Raw genomic sequence first — 17,899 nt, 5'->3', positions numbered from 1 at the left:
TACACAATACGACATATTTAAAAAGAATTTGTTGATTTTTCTGAAGTGACTCGCGACTACTGTTCTTTAAATAATCCTGACACACGCACGTTCTCTTTTAAAAAACAATATATTTATAACATTTTGTCGTTGCGTTTTTTTGCATAAAAACGTTTATAAAAAATTATATAACGATATATTGGAGTAGGAAACATAAGCATAAATCTACAGACTGTCTTTTATATGATGGCACAGTTCGTTTGCTACTAGCATTTTTGTCACAAAATCACTGATTCAATGCTCTATTGATTGGCCTAGTAGTATTTTTTATTAAAATGTTCTAATCCTCTATATTTTACACAATTTCTACAAATGTAGATATATTATTCCTTGATTATATGACATTACAAGTGTAATGAAAATTATTTTGTGGCCTGTCCGCTTTACTCATTTGAACATTTGTTAACATATTCATTCGATTAATTCATATTAATTCATATTGATGATTTTGTAAGTTGTATTGGTAGTGGAAGTGGAGTGTCATTTTTATAATATTTTACCAAAATTTTTATAAAAATGTTAATATCGCATTTTTGATGCAACACACATGTGTTGTTAATAAAATTCGGTTTTCTCAAAAACGGTACAAGATATCGACTGATATACAGTATACCTTTTTTTAAGCAAAGTGAGAGAGGAATAGAACTATGAAAGAAAAATGCCAAATTTGGCAACGCTGTCAAAGATGTATAAATTTAAATGGATAATTTCGTCTGCTCCTGTATAATCCAGGCATGCTGAATATCAGTTTAAACTTGGAAATAAACATTACCATGAGTTACTTCAATTGCCCAAATTTCATTTTTGTTATGGTAACCACTTAGAAGTTATAATTGGAATTTGTTTTTCAAATTTATTTATTTGAAAGCGAATAACTCCACAACGAAGCCCGATAGGAAAAAAAATTATATGAAGTACTACATCTATTTTGACCTCCCCTGTATACCCCTTCATTTTTAACATTACCTTTCCGGAGAACCTGTATAGCCATCAGACACTGGACCAACAGATTTTATTTCATCGGTAAGTAATGTTCGATTTGAGGTTAGATCATTGGCGTCCGCGTCTCTAGAAAGCACAAAAAACATATACATAATTGCCATTTTATTTTATTTTCCGAAATTAATTGCAACAATTGTGTCAAGATTTGAACAAGTATTAACTGAAAAAAATAAACGATGAAAATTACTGACTAAAGCAAGTAAAAATTAAAAAATTTTTATTGCTAGTTTTTCCTAAAAGACGAAGTCTTTGGTTATCAGCTCTTGGATTTCAAGAAGGATACCAATTATTAAAACTGGTAGAAATATGTTCAAATTACTTTAACCAAAATGATTTTGAATATCGAAATGATGGAAGTAAATATTTGAAACGAGAAGCTGTTCCATTACAACTTCATTATGTATTTCATCCTCTAGAACGTACAAGGTATCCATTGTTTTTATCTTTTTTTTTCATAAAGGAAATAATTTAAAAACAGTATTCGTTACACAATCGACAAATGCTCATCATTGAATATTTATTATGTGTCAGGTGCAAATTATCACTGAAGTTGTTATTATTAAGTAATTTTAATTAAATATTTGTATTACAGTTCAAATTCAAGCATTAGTAGTAGATCTCCAAAAAAAACAACTAAAATCTATTTCGTCAGGTACATAAGTACCGTATTTCATCGATTATAAAATGCACTTTTATTTTTCTAAACTAGAGATATAATGAAGAATGGTTTTACCCTAGTAAGATGCTACCGAATATAAGACGCACCGTGAATACAGACACCAAAATTTGAAAAAAGCATTGGTCTTGTAATCAATAAAATACTATTATTTTTATAACTAACTAGAAAAATTGAAATTAATACCTAAATCTTTCAATTACACATTTTATAATCAATATACTGTAAAAATTATGTAATTATACGAAAAATCTAGCCTCTAACGAGAATTTAAGTTCTATTTAACTCCAAACATAAATTATATGAATCACCTATGGTTAATTTAAAATATGTGGAGCATTCATCGACATTATTGTTTCCTCCCTTGATTCCTTTTCCCTTTACCATCAAGTAATGTTATCAAGCAAACAAGAGCTATTTATGAATGACTAACGTAGTCTGTAGTTTTGACCCATAATTGGACGTTTTCACCCAAAAATTTCACTTTTCTATGAAATTCGTCGGCAAATCATGTCATGAATTGTGACTAGGTACAGGATCGTGTTCAACGCATCAATTCCTTTGTAAACGATATATGGGTCTCTTGAGTTTGGACTTTTTTTTTGTCACTATTAAAGAAAAGTTATATGCTTTTCAAAATACATACTTTTTTGTGCAACGTGAAAATTATTATATAGTACAATTCTTCATATGGTTCCTACTGATAAACTCAAGTAATATGTAGATATATACAGGTGTTGTATATGTACAGTAGCTGTAAACAGTGCGACAACAAAAAAAAATATAATACTGTAATGTGCAACCTACCAGCCACACGCAATAGAGTGAGGGAAAGGAGTATTTTACAAACAACATAGAGAAAAGAGAGATAGAATAGGTAATGAGCAAATACTGTACGATGAAGTATAAGTGTTGACAATTATAGTTCAGGCACTTGGCCTTACGTCTAGGGGGAGGTTTTAGCAAATCGTCCAAACTGAAAGTTCGGGCGGTAGCCGGAACATAACCACTGGCGTGTGGACTGGTCAGGCTAAGAATGGATGGCTTTCGGATACCCAGACGGCCAAACAAAGTTCGTGATGCTCCTGGACCTGGACTTGGATTGACGGCAACGGTCGTTGCTCCAGCAGCTGCTGCTAGCTGTTCTCGAACCGAAACACTTCTTAAGGTGGCAACTGTTTAACATAGAATATTTTTCAGTACAATATGTTCAAATGAAACATTCACATAGAGGTTGTTCCTAAGTAGACTAAAATATATGAAGGGTGAAAATTTCATATAAACACAGCACCGCAAATAAGAGCAAAATTATGTTTAAAACCCCATTACGTGTTTATAAATCGATGATTAATTAATTTATTGTGTCAGTTACATTAGCTATTTAAAGTGAAAATATTTTTTTTATTCTACTGTGTGGAAAGAGTATTTAAAGAAAGTTGCATTACAGGTGAGATGTGATACTTTTGGTGATACAATTTCAAAAGTTGACATTTAAGAGATTAAAAATCCTACGTTTAGTTGCAGAGTTGAAATCAAATTTGAATAAATATATCAAATAAACTATTACATCTTTATTATTACCGACGAGGATCTTCGGCAGTATGAAACGAATCAATAGAAGTTACTACATTTCTGAACTTATGGCAAAAGCAAATAAATTCAATTTTTTACTTAACAAAAAAGCATAATTAAAAAATGTGCATCTCGTCTTAAAACCGTAACTGAATAAGCGATAATCAACCTGATGACTTTTTAAAGTTCAGCACCCTGTATTTCAGAAATACTGCGTTTTAGTACATACCAATATGAAGTGTTCTTCTTCAAATAACATAAAAAATAACCCTTCAAGTATTTTAGATTATTTAGGAAACATTCTACACTACTATTATAATATCTAAATGTTTAATTTTCTGAAACAACCACTTCTTATATTTATCTTTAGTAATATTAATACTAAAAACATTCTTCGCTCTTGCTTTTTTTTCAGTTAGGTATTGTATACAGTATATATAGAAATTTAAATATACCATTTTTTAAAATTTTCCCTTGATATACTTTGAAAAAAATCGAACCGAATCGAATCGAAAAGTCGACAGGGATGCAATATACCCGTCTAAAAACTGATACGAGTTTATTTTTAAATAATTTTACATGCATGGGTGTCCAAATTTTTGAAAAATATCACATTTATGTAAACGTCTCGCGAGATATTTGACTTACAATTAGATTAGTTAAACTTGAGTTGACGATTTTATTAAGTAAAAGTAAAAGAAGCACTAAATTATACATCAAGCGGTGATGGTAATACTACGAAATATCCTCAGAATTCCAACGTCACTACAGGTATATATGAGGATGCTGGTAATAATAACGGCGACGCTGACGATGACAATACAGATGTTGATGAGATGTATCGACGACTACAAGGGCGACAAGTGCGATGACGATAAGGGTGCCGATGACTATGATGATAACTGTGGCGGTGGTGATGATGGGAGTGGGGAAGAGGACGACAACTAAGATGACTACGACGGTGACAATGGCAGGAACGACGACGGGGACGAGGATTAGGACGCGAGTGGAGACTAGGAAGAGGAAGAAGACGACGCTGAATACGAGGAGAACGACTGAGGACGATGACGAGAGCGAAGACGACGACGATAGCGAAGAAACTAAAACGATGACAACAACAACGATGAAGACAAGGATGAGGATGACGACAACGACGAGGACGACGAAGATGACGAGAACGAAAACGATATCGAGGACGACGAAGATGACGAGAACGAGAACGATGTCGAGGACTACGGCGATGACGACTATGATAACAATGACGGTGACGTGACGGTGGTGGTGGTGGCGATGGCGATGATAGGAACGGAGGAGACGATGTGTAAGCGAACGGGAACGAGGAAGAGGACGACGAGGACGAGGAGGAGGAAGATTAGGAGGGGGAGGAGGAGGAGGAGGAGAAGGAGGAGGAGGAGGAGGGAGAGGAGGGGGTGGAGGAGGACGACGACGACGACGACGACGATCGTGACGATCACGACGATGACGATAACGATGAAGATAATGATGATGATGATGATGATGATGATGATTATGATGATGATGATGATGATGAGGACGACGACTACGACGATGACAGTGATCACGACGATGATTGTGATGATAATGATTATTATGATTAGTGAAAATCATTCAAGTGCATTTCGTTTACACATTTATTCACTTATTAGTTTCATAATAGTTTTGGAATGTTCTTAGAAGCTTAGATATTGTTATATATTGTTCTTAGTTGGTAATTTCGAGAAACAATGAAATGTATACAGACGTTCACACTAATGCGCGAGTGGTAGTTTTGTGTAGGATAAGTTGTAAGTTTTGTATTGTGAAACAATAAAGTCATAGTTCAAAGTTTTTAAACTGTATTAAAATTGTGCTGAATAAAGGAAATTTGGTACAAATTGGTGTTACAAGTGGGTTTCTAAAGATTATTGAAAAGAATTGACAGTGAACGCCAAATCTAAAATAGCATAAATGGAAGAGTACACGAAACAGCATATGGAAATGATGAGGGCAAGGAGAATAAATTTATAATAGGGAGGATGCATTAAGATATGATAGACAATATAGGGTTACAGGAAGATTTGATATTAAGAAAGGACAGGATGCATTAAGAGCTGATATGGGAGTAATGAAATACGAACTTAAAAGTGACTTAAAAAATCAACTAGACAATATGAAAGATGACATGATGAAACAATTAGATTAGAACTAGTCATTACGACAAACAATATCAAGATGGAAATGGATAACCGATTCGAAGAGGTGGAGAGCAGATCCAACAGCATATAGAAAGAAGTAGAAGATATGAGGAATTAGAAAACAATGCGTGACTTCATGAAGGGAAGTATCAACGGGAACTGTCCAAATCAAATAATTTTATCGAAACTCGGCCAAAATACAGCTCCCAGTTTATTGTGGTAAATCAAACCTACATGAATCAGTTTGATGCCGCAGTGAACTGAACTGATAGTGAGAAAGCTGCAGCCATTATAGGCATCACAGGCATCACTGAGAGGTGAGACCTTTTACAAATTTTAGGTGAAGGTAGACACAACAAGTATGACCTAAGTAATGAGAGTAACACAGCAGGTCTAAAAAGTAGGACTCAAAGAACAAATGATAGTTTCCAACAGTATGAGGACGACGACGATAAGGCAAATAACCAGGGACAAAGAAAGCAGGAAATTATCAACAAATACTGTTCAAATTTTGGACGAGGTGAGACATGAAGTAAATATTGGATCTGCCAAAACTTTTACAGTGGCGGTAGCAGAAGTTTTCGGATCAAGGCGAAATTTTGATTCGGATGTGTTCCAAAAAATTTACCAGTTAATTAATATACATCAAAATTGGTTTATAGATCAGCAGATCTTGAGACTACCGGAATCTGACAACATAGTCTTTCGTAGATAATAATTGAAGCTATCTTACGACATTATTTTTTGTTAGCAAGAAGATCGAACTGACGTGCTGGGAGACTAGTATTTTTCAAAATTATCCAAAAACCCAGGGCGAAACTGGAAGTCGTTTACCTGATCGTTTAACCCAATATCAGACATTGGTCAGAAAGGTCTTTGATTGCTATATGGGCCGATTATTTGTAGGAGGGAGGAGCAGTGTAGCGAAAACCAGTCTAGTGTACTTTGTTTACTAATTTATTCACTTATTAGTGATGGTTCTAAAATGTTCTTAAAAACTTAAATATTGTTCTGTATTGTTTTTAGAATACTATGGAAGCTTTAAGAGACAATGAATAATATATAAATGACTCTGCTAATGTGGAGGAGGTTTTTTTTAAGGAAATTGTAATTTTGTTATTATGAAGCGTCAAACAAAAATAATAAATAAAAACTGTGCTAAATAAACTAAAATTGGAACAATAATAGTATTTATTTCCAACAGGTTACTCCTAGTTACACGAAATGAGAATAAATAACATAGTAGTGCCGTAATAGAATAATATAATTAAAATAAATAATAAAAGTACTTAAAAATACAAAAAAGAACAGCCATTGTAAAAACTAAAACACATAATTGAATTAAATATGTATAGATACATTTTATAACAGTTTAGATATTGCAGTATTTAAGATTGCTATAAGAGATTCATTATAAGTGCCAGAAGAACTACAGATTTTTCAAATTTTGATACATTAATACATCGTACAAGGATATATAAAACTTAATAGTAGTTTTCTTCTATTATGCAACAATATTTCATCTAATTTCAATACGGGTAATGGGTGATCTTTCTTATAGGCTAAAAACTCAGAAACCGTCTTAGGATAAACTCAACCCTACTGATATAGTAGTTATAAATGGGTGACCAAATCAAAGCCTCATAATCTAATACGTATCGGACAAAATTTAAGTACAGTACTTTAATGCATTTATTTTTAATATTAATAAATACCAAAACTTTTAACGTACAAGTCTTTTGTTCTGTATGGAATACAAACGCAAGGTTCTAATCAAAAGATATTCTTGAATTGATGACAACCGAATATGTATGTATCTACTCATATATTATGATTGTTATCATTATCATAGTCATTGTCATAGTTATTACCATGATCACTATCATTGTTACTTCCATTTCTATTTCCATTGCCAATACCATTGCCATTGTCATTGTCTTTATCGTTATAGTTACCGTTACCGTTGTCGTTATCGTTGTAGTTATCGTTGTCCTTATCACTATCACTAGCGTCATCGTTTCGTCATCGTCCTCGTCGCCGTCATCGTCATTATAATTATCGTTATCGTTATCATTATAATTATCATTATCTTTATTGTTGATTTCATTATCACTATCATCATCATCATCATTCATCATCATCATTATTATTATTATTTTGAATTTTATTATTATCCAGTTTCATTCGCTTTTTGTTGTTGGTTTCTTCTCAAATCCCAGGTAGCTTCCTGCTTCCTGATGGCTTTAATTTGTTTTACAATGCTCTTTTTAATATGGCTCCTGTCCCGTATTTCCTTCATTTTTCCAATTCTCTGGTCCTTTGTTATCATTTCTATATTCTTCTTCGTATTGTCAGGTATTGTTCCTAGAACACCGACTGTAACTATTTTTGTTTTCATACCCCACATTCGTGAACATTCGATGGCTATATTTTAGTTTCTTTTCTGTTTCCTTTTTTGTAACATTATTATCGTTAAGTACCGCAAACTCAATTATTAAGCAAGTTTCGTTTTTCTTATTTTTAATTTTCGTCAATCTTGTTGATTCTTATTTCTCTGTCTGTGTGAATCTGTTGGTTCTAAATGATTGCAATCTCATCATTCGTTATAACTGATTTGGAGATATGTTAATACCATAAATGAGTACTTGCTGTGGGAAATCCTATTTTTTTGGAAATAGTGAAATGTATGTAAGTGCATATTTTCAATATCAATAATTCATAATTCCTTGTTCTTGAAGCCTGGTTTTGTGCAACTGTTAGTAGGGCTTTTATTCTCCTCTCGTTAACCAGGCAATTGTAACATTTTTATTTACACCTTTAGAAGTTCTATTATGTTCTATTATTATTGTTGTTTTTGTTATTGTTATCGTTATCATTATCGTCATCGTTATCGTTATAGTTATCGTTATCGTTACTGTTACCTGCACATTTACTGCTACTGTGTCTGTTAGTTACTGATATTGTTACTGTTATTGTCATTTTTACTCTTACTGTTACTGTTATTGTTACTGTCACTGTTATCGTTACTTTACTACTTTTACTTTTACTTTTACTTTTACTTTTACTTTTACTTTTACTTTTACGTTTACTTTTACTATTACTATTACAATTACTGTTATTATTGCTATTAGTCTTAGTGTTACAATTACAATTAGTATTACTATTACTGCTACTATTATCACTTATTGTTATTAATTTTGCTTTAATAGACAGTAATCAAATGACTTTATTTTCGTTAAAGGTTTGACCTAACCTAACTCATCGTCTGCATATATTTTCTTCACATTATTCTATCCATTCCTCCAACAAATAGTTTATAATAACCATAAATACATAAGGGGCAAACGGTGGAAATTTTAAACCTTCGACTAAGTGAGCTGTGGTACCAAATTTTTACAGTTTGTATAAAATGGTCAATTTGATCAAATACTTTCTGGAAGTCATATTGAAACATGAATTTGTCTCTGTTGATCCAGTTCTTCACATGTACTGAAGAAGATTTTGGAGAAATTGCATAATATCGATACAGGTCTATAATTATTGACAAGTGCATGTTCACCCTTTTTCTAAATTTGACACACTCTTGCATTCTTCCACGTATTAGAAAATATGCAACTCTTGAGCATGAGAATAAAGACAAACACCCAACAAATATACAGTACTTCACAAAAAAGCTAGGTATGCCATCAATACCTACTGTCATCTTGTTTATGAGTTTATTGCTGCATGCAATTATATGATCATAGTTATTCTCAAGAGAGTTTATGAATTTATATTTACCATACTTCTCACTCCATGTACGTGTATATCTACAGTACTCTAATCTATATCTACAGAAAGATTAGTAAGTATACATATGCTTTATCTGAAAAAAATGTCGGTCACCAGCCTGGAAAACCACGAAGGAAATTTACGACGACCGTAAGTTTTCTTGTGCACACAAATTTGAAAACTCTTACGCTTGTCATAATTTAAAACGGTAGGTATTGAATTGTTTAACATAATTTATATCGGGATATATCAGGTATCATTATAACATTTTTAGTAATTAAAGTAAATCTAAAAACGCTCCAAACTCATTGTTTGTGATTGATGGTGGTGTGTATATACAGGGTGATTCAGTCATAATGTCATTAATTTTAACCACGTATTCGGAAGGCTTAATAAAAATAGAAATTCGGATTTTTTTTTTACTCGACTTTTAAAAATAAAGGAAATCAACCCATAACTCCCGCTAAGAGGGCGGCCCTGCCAGATGCCCGGATGCTCGGAAATTTTTGTAACATAATGTCACGAATCAGTCGTCAACTGAAGCGGACAGCGTTGCCAAGTTCACTCGTAATATGTGGTTCACATTTACTGTGGGTTCCGCGTTCCGCGTTAAACGTATGCAAGTAAATAAAGTAGCACTGCATTTTATTATAAATAATTTTAACAATTGTATTAACTTAGTGCAAAATGTTTTAACAAGCCTGACTTCTCGAAGTCAACTTTCGTTAAAAGAAAATAAGTAAAGCAGATGTAGTTACCTTTTTGTAGGCACACCGTATTTTATCAAATAAAAGAGTCGGCACACTAAATACCCGAATATACAAAATACACTACACACGGTTACAAAACCATTAACAATTTAAATCTACCACCTTCCATATCTCCCGCATTTTTCCAACTGCTTCGATCATACCATACCGCGCAGAGAACGTGCAGAACATCGACAAAATGATTTAAATGTGATAGAGGCTGTTTTAAATTTAGTCGAGGTGCAGCCTACTATTTCCACAAGAACAATTTTAAGGCGACTGGAGATATCACAAACCAAAGTTTGGCGGATATCGCGCGAGAATTCACTTAACCCGCACCATTTTCAAAAAGTTAAAGCTTTAGCTTACCAGCTCATTTCCCCAATCGTCTTGAATTTTGCAGTTGGTTCCTAAATCGAAGTGCAGCAGACCCTAACTTTATTAACAAAGGACGGGTGAATTCTATTTTACTCGTGCTGGAATTTTAAACAGGTAAAAGACATATTATTTTCTCAAAAACAATAAGTACCTACCTAGGTTACACCAAAGTTTACATTTATTATGTAAACTTTGGTTATACACAACTGCATATTGAATAATAAATTGAATATAATACTAATACTGTGTTATTTAACATAATAAATTATAAAACGTGAAAACGTTAATAATATTAAAAATTATAAATTGTATTAACCGTACATTCAAAAACAATCATCCCTATTAATTTGTTGTTTTAGCATCAACATTAATGAATAACAATTGTTATCACAATATTTAAAGTAAAATATCTATTTATCATGTATCGAGACGAAGGGATCAGTTCACGTCTGGCACCTTGTTCCTACAAAAATTCTTTTATTCCCATAAACTATTATTTTAAATGCAATTTATTATAAATCCAACTTGTTGTTTACTTGTTTTTTTGGAGGCGCTCTCTGATTTACGACCAAGCTCGCCAGGTTAGTATTTGATGTATAACCGACCACTTCGTACACTCGATGCACCTGGGCGACTACAGCTACTACCAGAACACAGTGCGTACACAGCGATATTTCAGATTTTACATTCAATTTCATTTTAAATTTGAAATGGTTCATCTTACGTCTCTTAAAAATGACGACACGATTTTCCTTTGATAAAAGACCGACAACTTTTTGCTCTACTTTGCATCGAATACGATCCAACTAGCAAGTGAAAAGTGGGTTAAAAGGTCCAATGCCTTGGACAGATTAGCTAGGTCGGAAACACGTACCGAGTTATTTATTGGAATTTGTCTCCGTCCGATTGTTTTTTTTATGGAATATACAAGTTTCTCTTGCATTACTTACTGTCAATATTTAAATACTTTTCACTATATCTTATTATTTATCTAGCGAGTGATGGTTTTTTATGTCATTATTTCTGTAATAAAATTAAAATGGTTATGAAATGAAATTTAAATTATTTGAACTCTTGAAGTTTTGAAAGTAACTTCAATATTAAATTTTATTTAAAGTGAAACAGAGCTAATTTATTTGCAGCCATAATAGTCACATTTGGTCAGATGAAAACCCGTACACTATTCGTCGGTTTAGCTTTCAGAGGAGATTCGGTGTCAATGTATGGGCAGAAGTATATGGCGATCGTTTAATTGCGCCGCATTTTCTACCTGAACATCTGAATGGGCCGCGTTACTTTGAATTTTTAGTACAATTGTTTGAAAACCTTCTCCTTCAGATGCTACGGGATATGTGGTATATGCACGACGGAGCTCCGGCCCATTTTGCTCGCGATGTCCGTGCCATTTTTAGACGATCAATGTCCAAATCGTTGGATATAGGGAGACGAGGGCCCATAAGATGGCCGGCGCGCTCGCCGGGGTAGAGAATGTAGAGCAGTTGCGGAATAACAATTACAATTTAATATGTTGATTGCATAATTTAAAAAACAATTTATAGCATTTTAAATTCTTATTGGCTGACGTGAGCAAACCGTTTATTATTGTCTTTACATGAGCGAAAATATATAAATATGGCAACGTTGCATCTAGGGCGCCCTGTTCATACCGTAGCCGTGCGCAAACTGCGAATAACCGGCTGACGTCAGCCGGTCAGTAACAGCCTGAAAAGAGGGTTAAATAATGATTTGAAAATATTTTTTTCCGCTTAAATATGCATTCAATTTTTTTTTAAATCATGCCATCGTATTATACTCATTTTTCTCTGTCTGCTCTTAAAATTAATGACATTATGACTGAATCACCCTGTATATAATTAATATATACACCATAAAAAAGTCAATGGTTAACTCAATGCAAGGAGAAATACTAAGTTCGATAAATCCAATGCCAGTATTATACAGGGTGTTTCAATCAAAACTTCCCGCCTGGAAAATATCGGAATAAAAAAAAACTGACACACAGCGATTTTCTTTTTTAGGGAGACACATGAGGGCGTAAGTTTTGGTGTCTTAGAAGCTACCCCTTAGGCAATAGCGTAAAATATCCTTAAACTTTAAATGGCGCCCTATGTTGAGTGACACCTTATTTTAAAGCTTTGATTCTGCTCACGACGGCATACGACTTTTTAAATTTTGAATTGAATGTGACAATAAAATCATTCCTTAAAGAATAAGAAAAAAAATGAAAGAAATAATGTTATTTTAATGTGTTCAAATTGATTTCCCTCCGCTTGTTGAAAAAGGGGAAATAATTAATTTGTTCTATAAGAATAATGTTTAGAGCGTATGAAAATATATATATTTTTTTTATATATATCCGCGGTTGTCATGAACAAAAAAAAAGGAGTTGTTGAAATTGAACAAAATTACCGAGGTCAAGAAAAAAGTCAACGACAAGTGTTTTTTCCTCTGTGCTGTTTCTGTTGTTCAAAAGAACCCGTTCCCGCTTTTCGCTGTTTCGTTGTTTATGCTGCATCGGAAGATCCACTATATTGCATCCGCTAGATTGGTGAAGGAGGATCGCTGTGTCGCGTCGGGACACTTTTGAGGGTGAGTTCAGTTTCAGCACAATCGCTTCCATCTATACCGCACATTTGTTGGACCTCCGAGTCCGGATTAATAATTTCAAGATTGTATTTTCATTCGCTGACATTTTGCCTATTTTCTTGGTTACATATTTATTTATTTAATAATTAAATATATCGCATATAAATTTATATCACTTAAAGACTTTTTGAGGTCGTATTTCTAACGCTAATCATACGATATATTGGCATTACTTTGCTGTTCTCTGTAAATTTTATAGGTATTTTATTTTTCTTTTTTGACATAGGATATAAATTTGACATTAGTAAATATGGCTACTACAGCTAATAAAATAAAGCAGTCTAAAGCTCTTCGTCAAATGTCGATTAATCAAGTAAATGAATTGAAAGAATTTGCTGATAGAGCCGCGGCGGATGATGCATCGCGAGTGCAATTTCAAATGTTGTTTACCCAAATTGGAGCGATTTCATCTGATTTTAGAAATCATCATCAAAATTTATTAGCACTCATGGCACTTCAAGATCAAGATATTGATTTAGAGGAAGAAATCAGAAAACAGTTTGAATTTGATTATTTCTATGTTTGCGCAATTAATTATTCGCTCGTTGAAAAGTTATGGTAAAACTAATGTAAAGTTACCTAAGGTCGAAATACCAAAATTTTCCGGTGACGTTACTACATTTAGAGCGTTTATAGGGATGTTTAATTCAATTGTACATCACAATAAATCGATTTCTAAAATAGAAAAGTTTAATTATTTGATCTCCTGTTTAACTGGTCCCCCTTTAGCTCTCGTACAATGCATAAAATTATCAGCAGAATGCTTACGATTCATTACTTAAACGCTATAATAAAAAGAGAATTATTGCCTTTGCTCACTTGCAAGCCATGGACGATGCTCCATTTGTTTCAAACTCGAAACATTATTCTGACTTAACAAATTTGTTACGACACCTTTACTGAAAATCTAGCTGCTCTAAAAAATATGGAATATTCTGTAGAAGATTGGGATTTTCTATTATTTTATATGTTTGCAAAACATCTCGATCAGGACACTATGACACGTTAACAAACTAAAAATATTGTCATAGGATGATGATAACGCAACATTCGAATCATTAATAGACTTTGTTTCAAAACAGTGCGATGCACAAGATACTACAAAATTGTCATTAAATACAAGATCACAAAGCGTTATTAGACAAGGTTATGTCCACAATAACTCAACAAAACAAAGAACTAAAAATACATCTTAATTTTTTAGTAATAAAGTTAATAAAATTCAGTGTTTCTTATGTCGTAAATCTGATCATAACTTATACCAGTGTTCAAATTTTCACGCAAAATCCCGCATGAGAGGTTTAATTTTTCTAAACAAAACAATTTGTGTTTAAATTGTTTAAGTTCGCAACACGGCATAAAGAATTGTAAGTCGTCATCTAGCTGTCGTAAGTGTAATTTGCGGCATCATACGCTGCTTCATCTGTCTCGCGAAAATAATCAATCAGAAAATGATTCTGGTAACGCTTCTGATATTTCTAGGCCTACGCAAATTAATAGCTCAATCGATAATTCACCTGTCGCCTGTTCATCACAATCTAACAATTTTTGTGGTATAATTTCCTCTGCTACTAATGTTTTACTCTCTACAGCTATTGTAGAAATTTTAGATGTTCGAGGTAACTATCAACGTGTCCGTGTTTTATTAGATTGCGGTTCACAAACCAGCTATATTTCTCAAAAATGTTTTAGCCGACTAGGCTTATCTCGCTTTAATTGTTCACTCTCTATACGAGGTTTAAGTTCAATGAATGAAACTACTTCTCGCGGCGCAGTAACCTGTAGTATGAAGCCTGTTGGAAAAAATTCGCCTAACATTAATGTAGACGCAATTATTTTGCCCAAATTATGTACGGATATGCCAACCGCTACAATACATAATAAAAATTGGTCCCATATAACTAATATTAACTTAGCAGATCCTCGGTTTTATCAAGCTGATAGTATTGATTTATTATTAGGTGCTGACGTTTTTCCAAATATATTACAACATGGACGTATAGTCGGCAATCCTGATGAACCAATCGCTATTAACACTATATTTGGATGGGTTCTAATGGGAAAATTTAAATCTAACGATACTCCAAGTGTCAACACAACTTCGCTTTTCTCATTAGCTACTGATAGTGATTTGTTTACATTAGAAAACAATATAAAAAGCTTTTGTGAGTTAGAGGAAATTCCTTCGTTGAAATTTGTGTCGCCTGAAGATGAATTATGCGAAAATATTTTTAAGAAAACACATTCTATAACTGAATCAAGTCGATATAGTGTAGAATTACCCTTTAAAAATTTGGAGCCTCATTTTGACTTCAATAATTCTAGATCACTAGCATTTCTTTCACTAGAACGGCGTTTACTTACAACTCCAGATATTTATAAACAGTATTCTGAGTATATACAAGAATATTTAGATTCCGATTACTTGGAGCCAGTTCATGAAGACGCAAATCTAAAGAATATTTTTTATATTCCGCATCACTGTGTTTTCAAACAAGATAACACTAAAACAAAACTGAGGGTTGTTTTTGATGCCTCGGTAAAAACTTCTAACGATTCGCTAAATGATTCACTTTTACCTGGCCCTAAATTACAAAAGGATCTTATTGGTATTCTTTTGAATTTTAGACTACATTCTGTAGTATTTACAAGTGATATTAAAAGTATTTTTACACAAATTTTGGTAGCAGAAAAGCATCAAAATTATCAACGCATGTTATGGAGATTTTCACCTAACGAACCGGTTTCAGATTTTCGATTAAAAAGAGTAACTTTTGGATTATCTTTATAGCCTTATCTCGCAAATCGCACTATTATTCAGTTAGCTCTAGATGAAAACTCTAAATTTCCACTAGCTTCTAAAGTTTTACAGAATGACATTTACATAGACGACATTGTAACAGGGTGTAATTCCCTACATGAGGCAAAAATTATACGCGACCAACTTATAAATTTGTTAAAATCTGGTGGTTTTGAACTTAGAAAATGGACCAGTAATTTACCTGAATTTTTATTAGACTTGCCTGAGTCACATATTCAACTTCAGTCTCTTTCATTTGACGCCGAATCGCATGTAACCATAAAAATTTTGGGCTTACAGTGGCAACTTCTTCTGATAACTTCTGTTATAAAATTGAACTTTCAGAAAACAAATGTACCAAACTTCTTCTTTCTGACATTGCTCGTATATTTGACCCTTTAGGATTCTTAACTCTAATAACATTTTTCGTTAAACATTTTATTCAACAACTTTGGAGTCTTGTACTTGATTGAGACACGCAACCTCCGACTTCAATTTGCAAAAATTGGCTACAATATAAGTCAGAACTTAATTTATTGTCAAAATTTAATATGCCACGACGTATATTACCAGATACATATCAATCATGTGAATTACATTCATTTTGTGACGCTTCTGAAAAGGGTTTCGCTGGTGTTATTTATTTCCGAGTACAACAAAATAATAGTTTTCAAACATATTTCATAACCGCTAAATCAAAAGTCGCACCCTTAAAAAAAATCTCATTACCTCGCTTGGAACTTTCAGCTGCTTTTTTACTCGCGAAGCTAATATCGTTTGTTTTAAATACTTTTCAAAACAAATTAATATTTTCTAAAATCTTCGCATATACAGATTCTACTATCGCTTTACAATGGATACAGTCCTCTCCACATAGATGGAAAACCTTCGTTGCTAATCGTGTATCTCAAATACAAGATTTGGTATCACCCGCTCACTGGTATCATATTAAGTCAGCCGACAACTCCGCCGATTGTGCTTCCCGAGGACTTTTACCATCCGAGTTATTAAAAAATCGGTTATGGTGGGCAGGTCCGGACTGGTTAAAATGTTCACAACACCTTTGGCCAGTTTCTAAAAATTGTAATAATTCCGATGTAGTGCCAATTGTTCTCTCTGAGGAGAGAAAAATCACTTTACATACATTTATACAACCCAATTTTATCACTACTTTACTAGAAACTTATTCGTCGCTGCCAAAAATCAAAAGAATTCTTGCTTATGTAATTCACTTCATTTTTAACTGTCGCCATCAAACCGCAAAGAAAACTGGCTTTCTTAACATATTTGAATTGAACGAAGCGCTTTATTTATGCGTTAAAAATGAACAATATTTTCATTTCGCAGAATAAATTTCTAAATTACAAAAAGGCCAGCTTTTATCAAAGTTGTTTAGAAAATTAAATGTTTTTATTGACGACAAAGGTATCTTACGAGTCGGTGGTCGGCTTTATAATTCTAAACTAACTTATGATCAAAAACATCCCGCTATTTTACCACGTAATAGTCGATTGAGAGTTTTAATCATAGAATATTTCCATATAACTTACTTACATCCAGGTGTACAGACATTACAGTTTTTATTATTACAACATTTTTCGATCTTATCTCAAAAACGCGCTATTTGAAAAATAGTTACAAATTGTCAAAAATGTTGGAGATTAGCACCAAAAACCTTTCAACCACCGATGGGAAATTTACCAGAGATGCGCATTAGTAAGGTTAAACCATTTTCTTACGTTGATTAGATTATGCAGGACCTTTTTTAACTACGTTAGGTAAAGTTCGTGGAGCTAAAAGTTTCAAATAATATATATGTGTGTTTGTCTGTTTCGCTACAAAAGCGAACTTAGAACTTGCATCCGATCTAAGTAGTGAAGCCTTTATTGCAGCTTTTCGTCGATTTATTTCTCGTAGAGGTCGGTGTTCTAAGATTTACAGTGATTGCGGAACGAATTTTGTAAGTGGAAACAAACAAATTCAAAATTTAATAAAAATTGCTGCAGAGTGCGAAGCTCTTGATTGGCATTTTAATCCGCCTTCTGCGCCT

General features: G+C 33.2%; 1 protein-coding gene across 1 annotated transcript in view; it reads right to left on the bottom strand.

The window, feature by feature from the left end:
• Nucleotides 1-17,899, bottom strand: part of LOC108916195 — a gene marked incomplete at its 5' end in the record, with an annotated part of 51,831 nt that overhangs the window by 21,339 nt on the left and 12,593 nt on the right. Inside the window, 2 exons of the mRNA XM_023455921.1 lie at nt 2,662-2,892; nt 16,333-16,338. Of these exons, the coding sequence (XP_023311689.1) occupies nt 2,662-2,892; nt 16,333-16,338 (237 nt within the window). The remainder of the gene's footprint in view (nt 1-2,661; nt 2,893-16,332; nt 16,339-17,899) is intronic.

The sequence above is a fragment of the Anoplophora glabripennis genome, unplaced genomic scaffold (assembly GCF_000390285.2).
Source record: "Anoplophora glabripennis isolate ALB-LARVAE unplaced genomic scaffold, Agla_2.0 scaffold1023, whole genome shotgun sequence".
Classification (NCBI taxonomy): domain Eukaryota; kingdom Metazoa; phylum Arthropoda; class Insecta; order Coleoptera; family Cerambycidae; genus Anoplophora; species Anoplophora glabripennis.
Note: the sequence above shows the minus strand (reverse complement) of the source record. Positions and strands in the feature narration are given on the sequence as shown.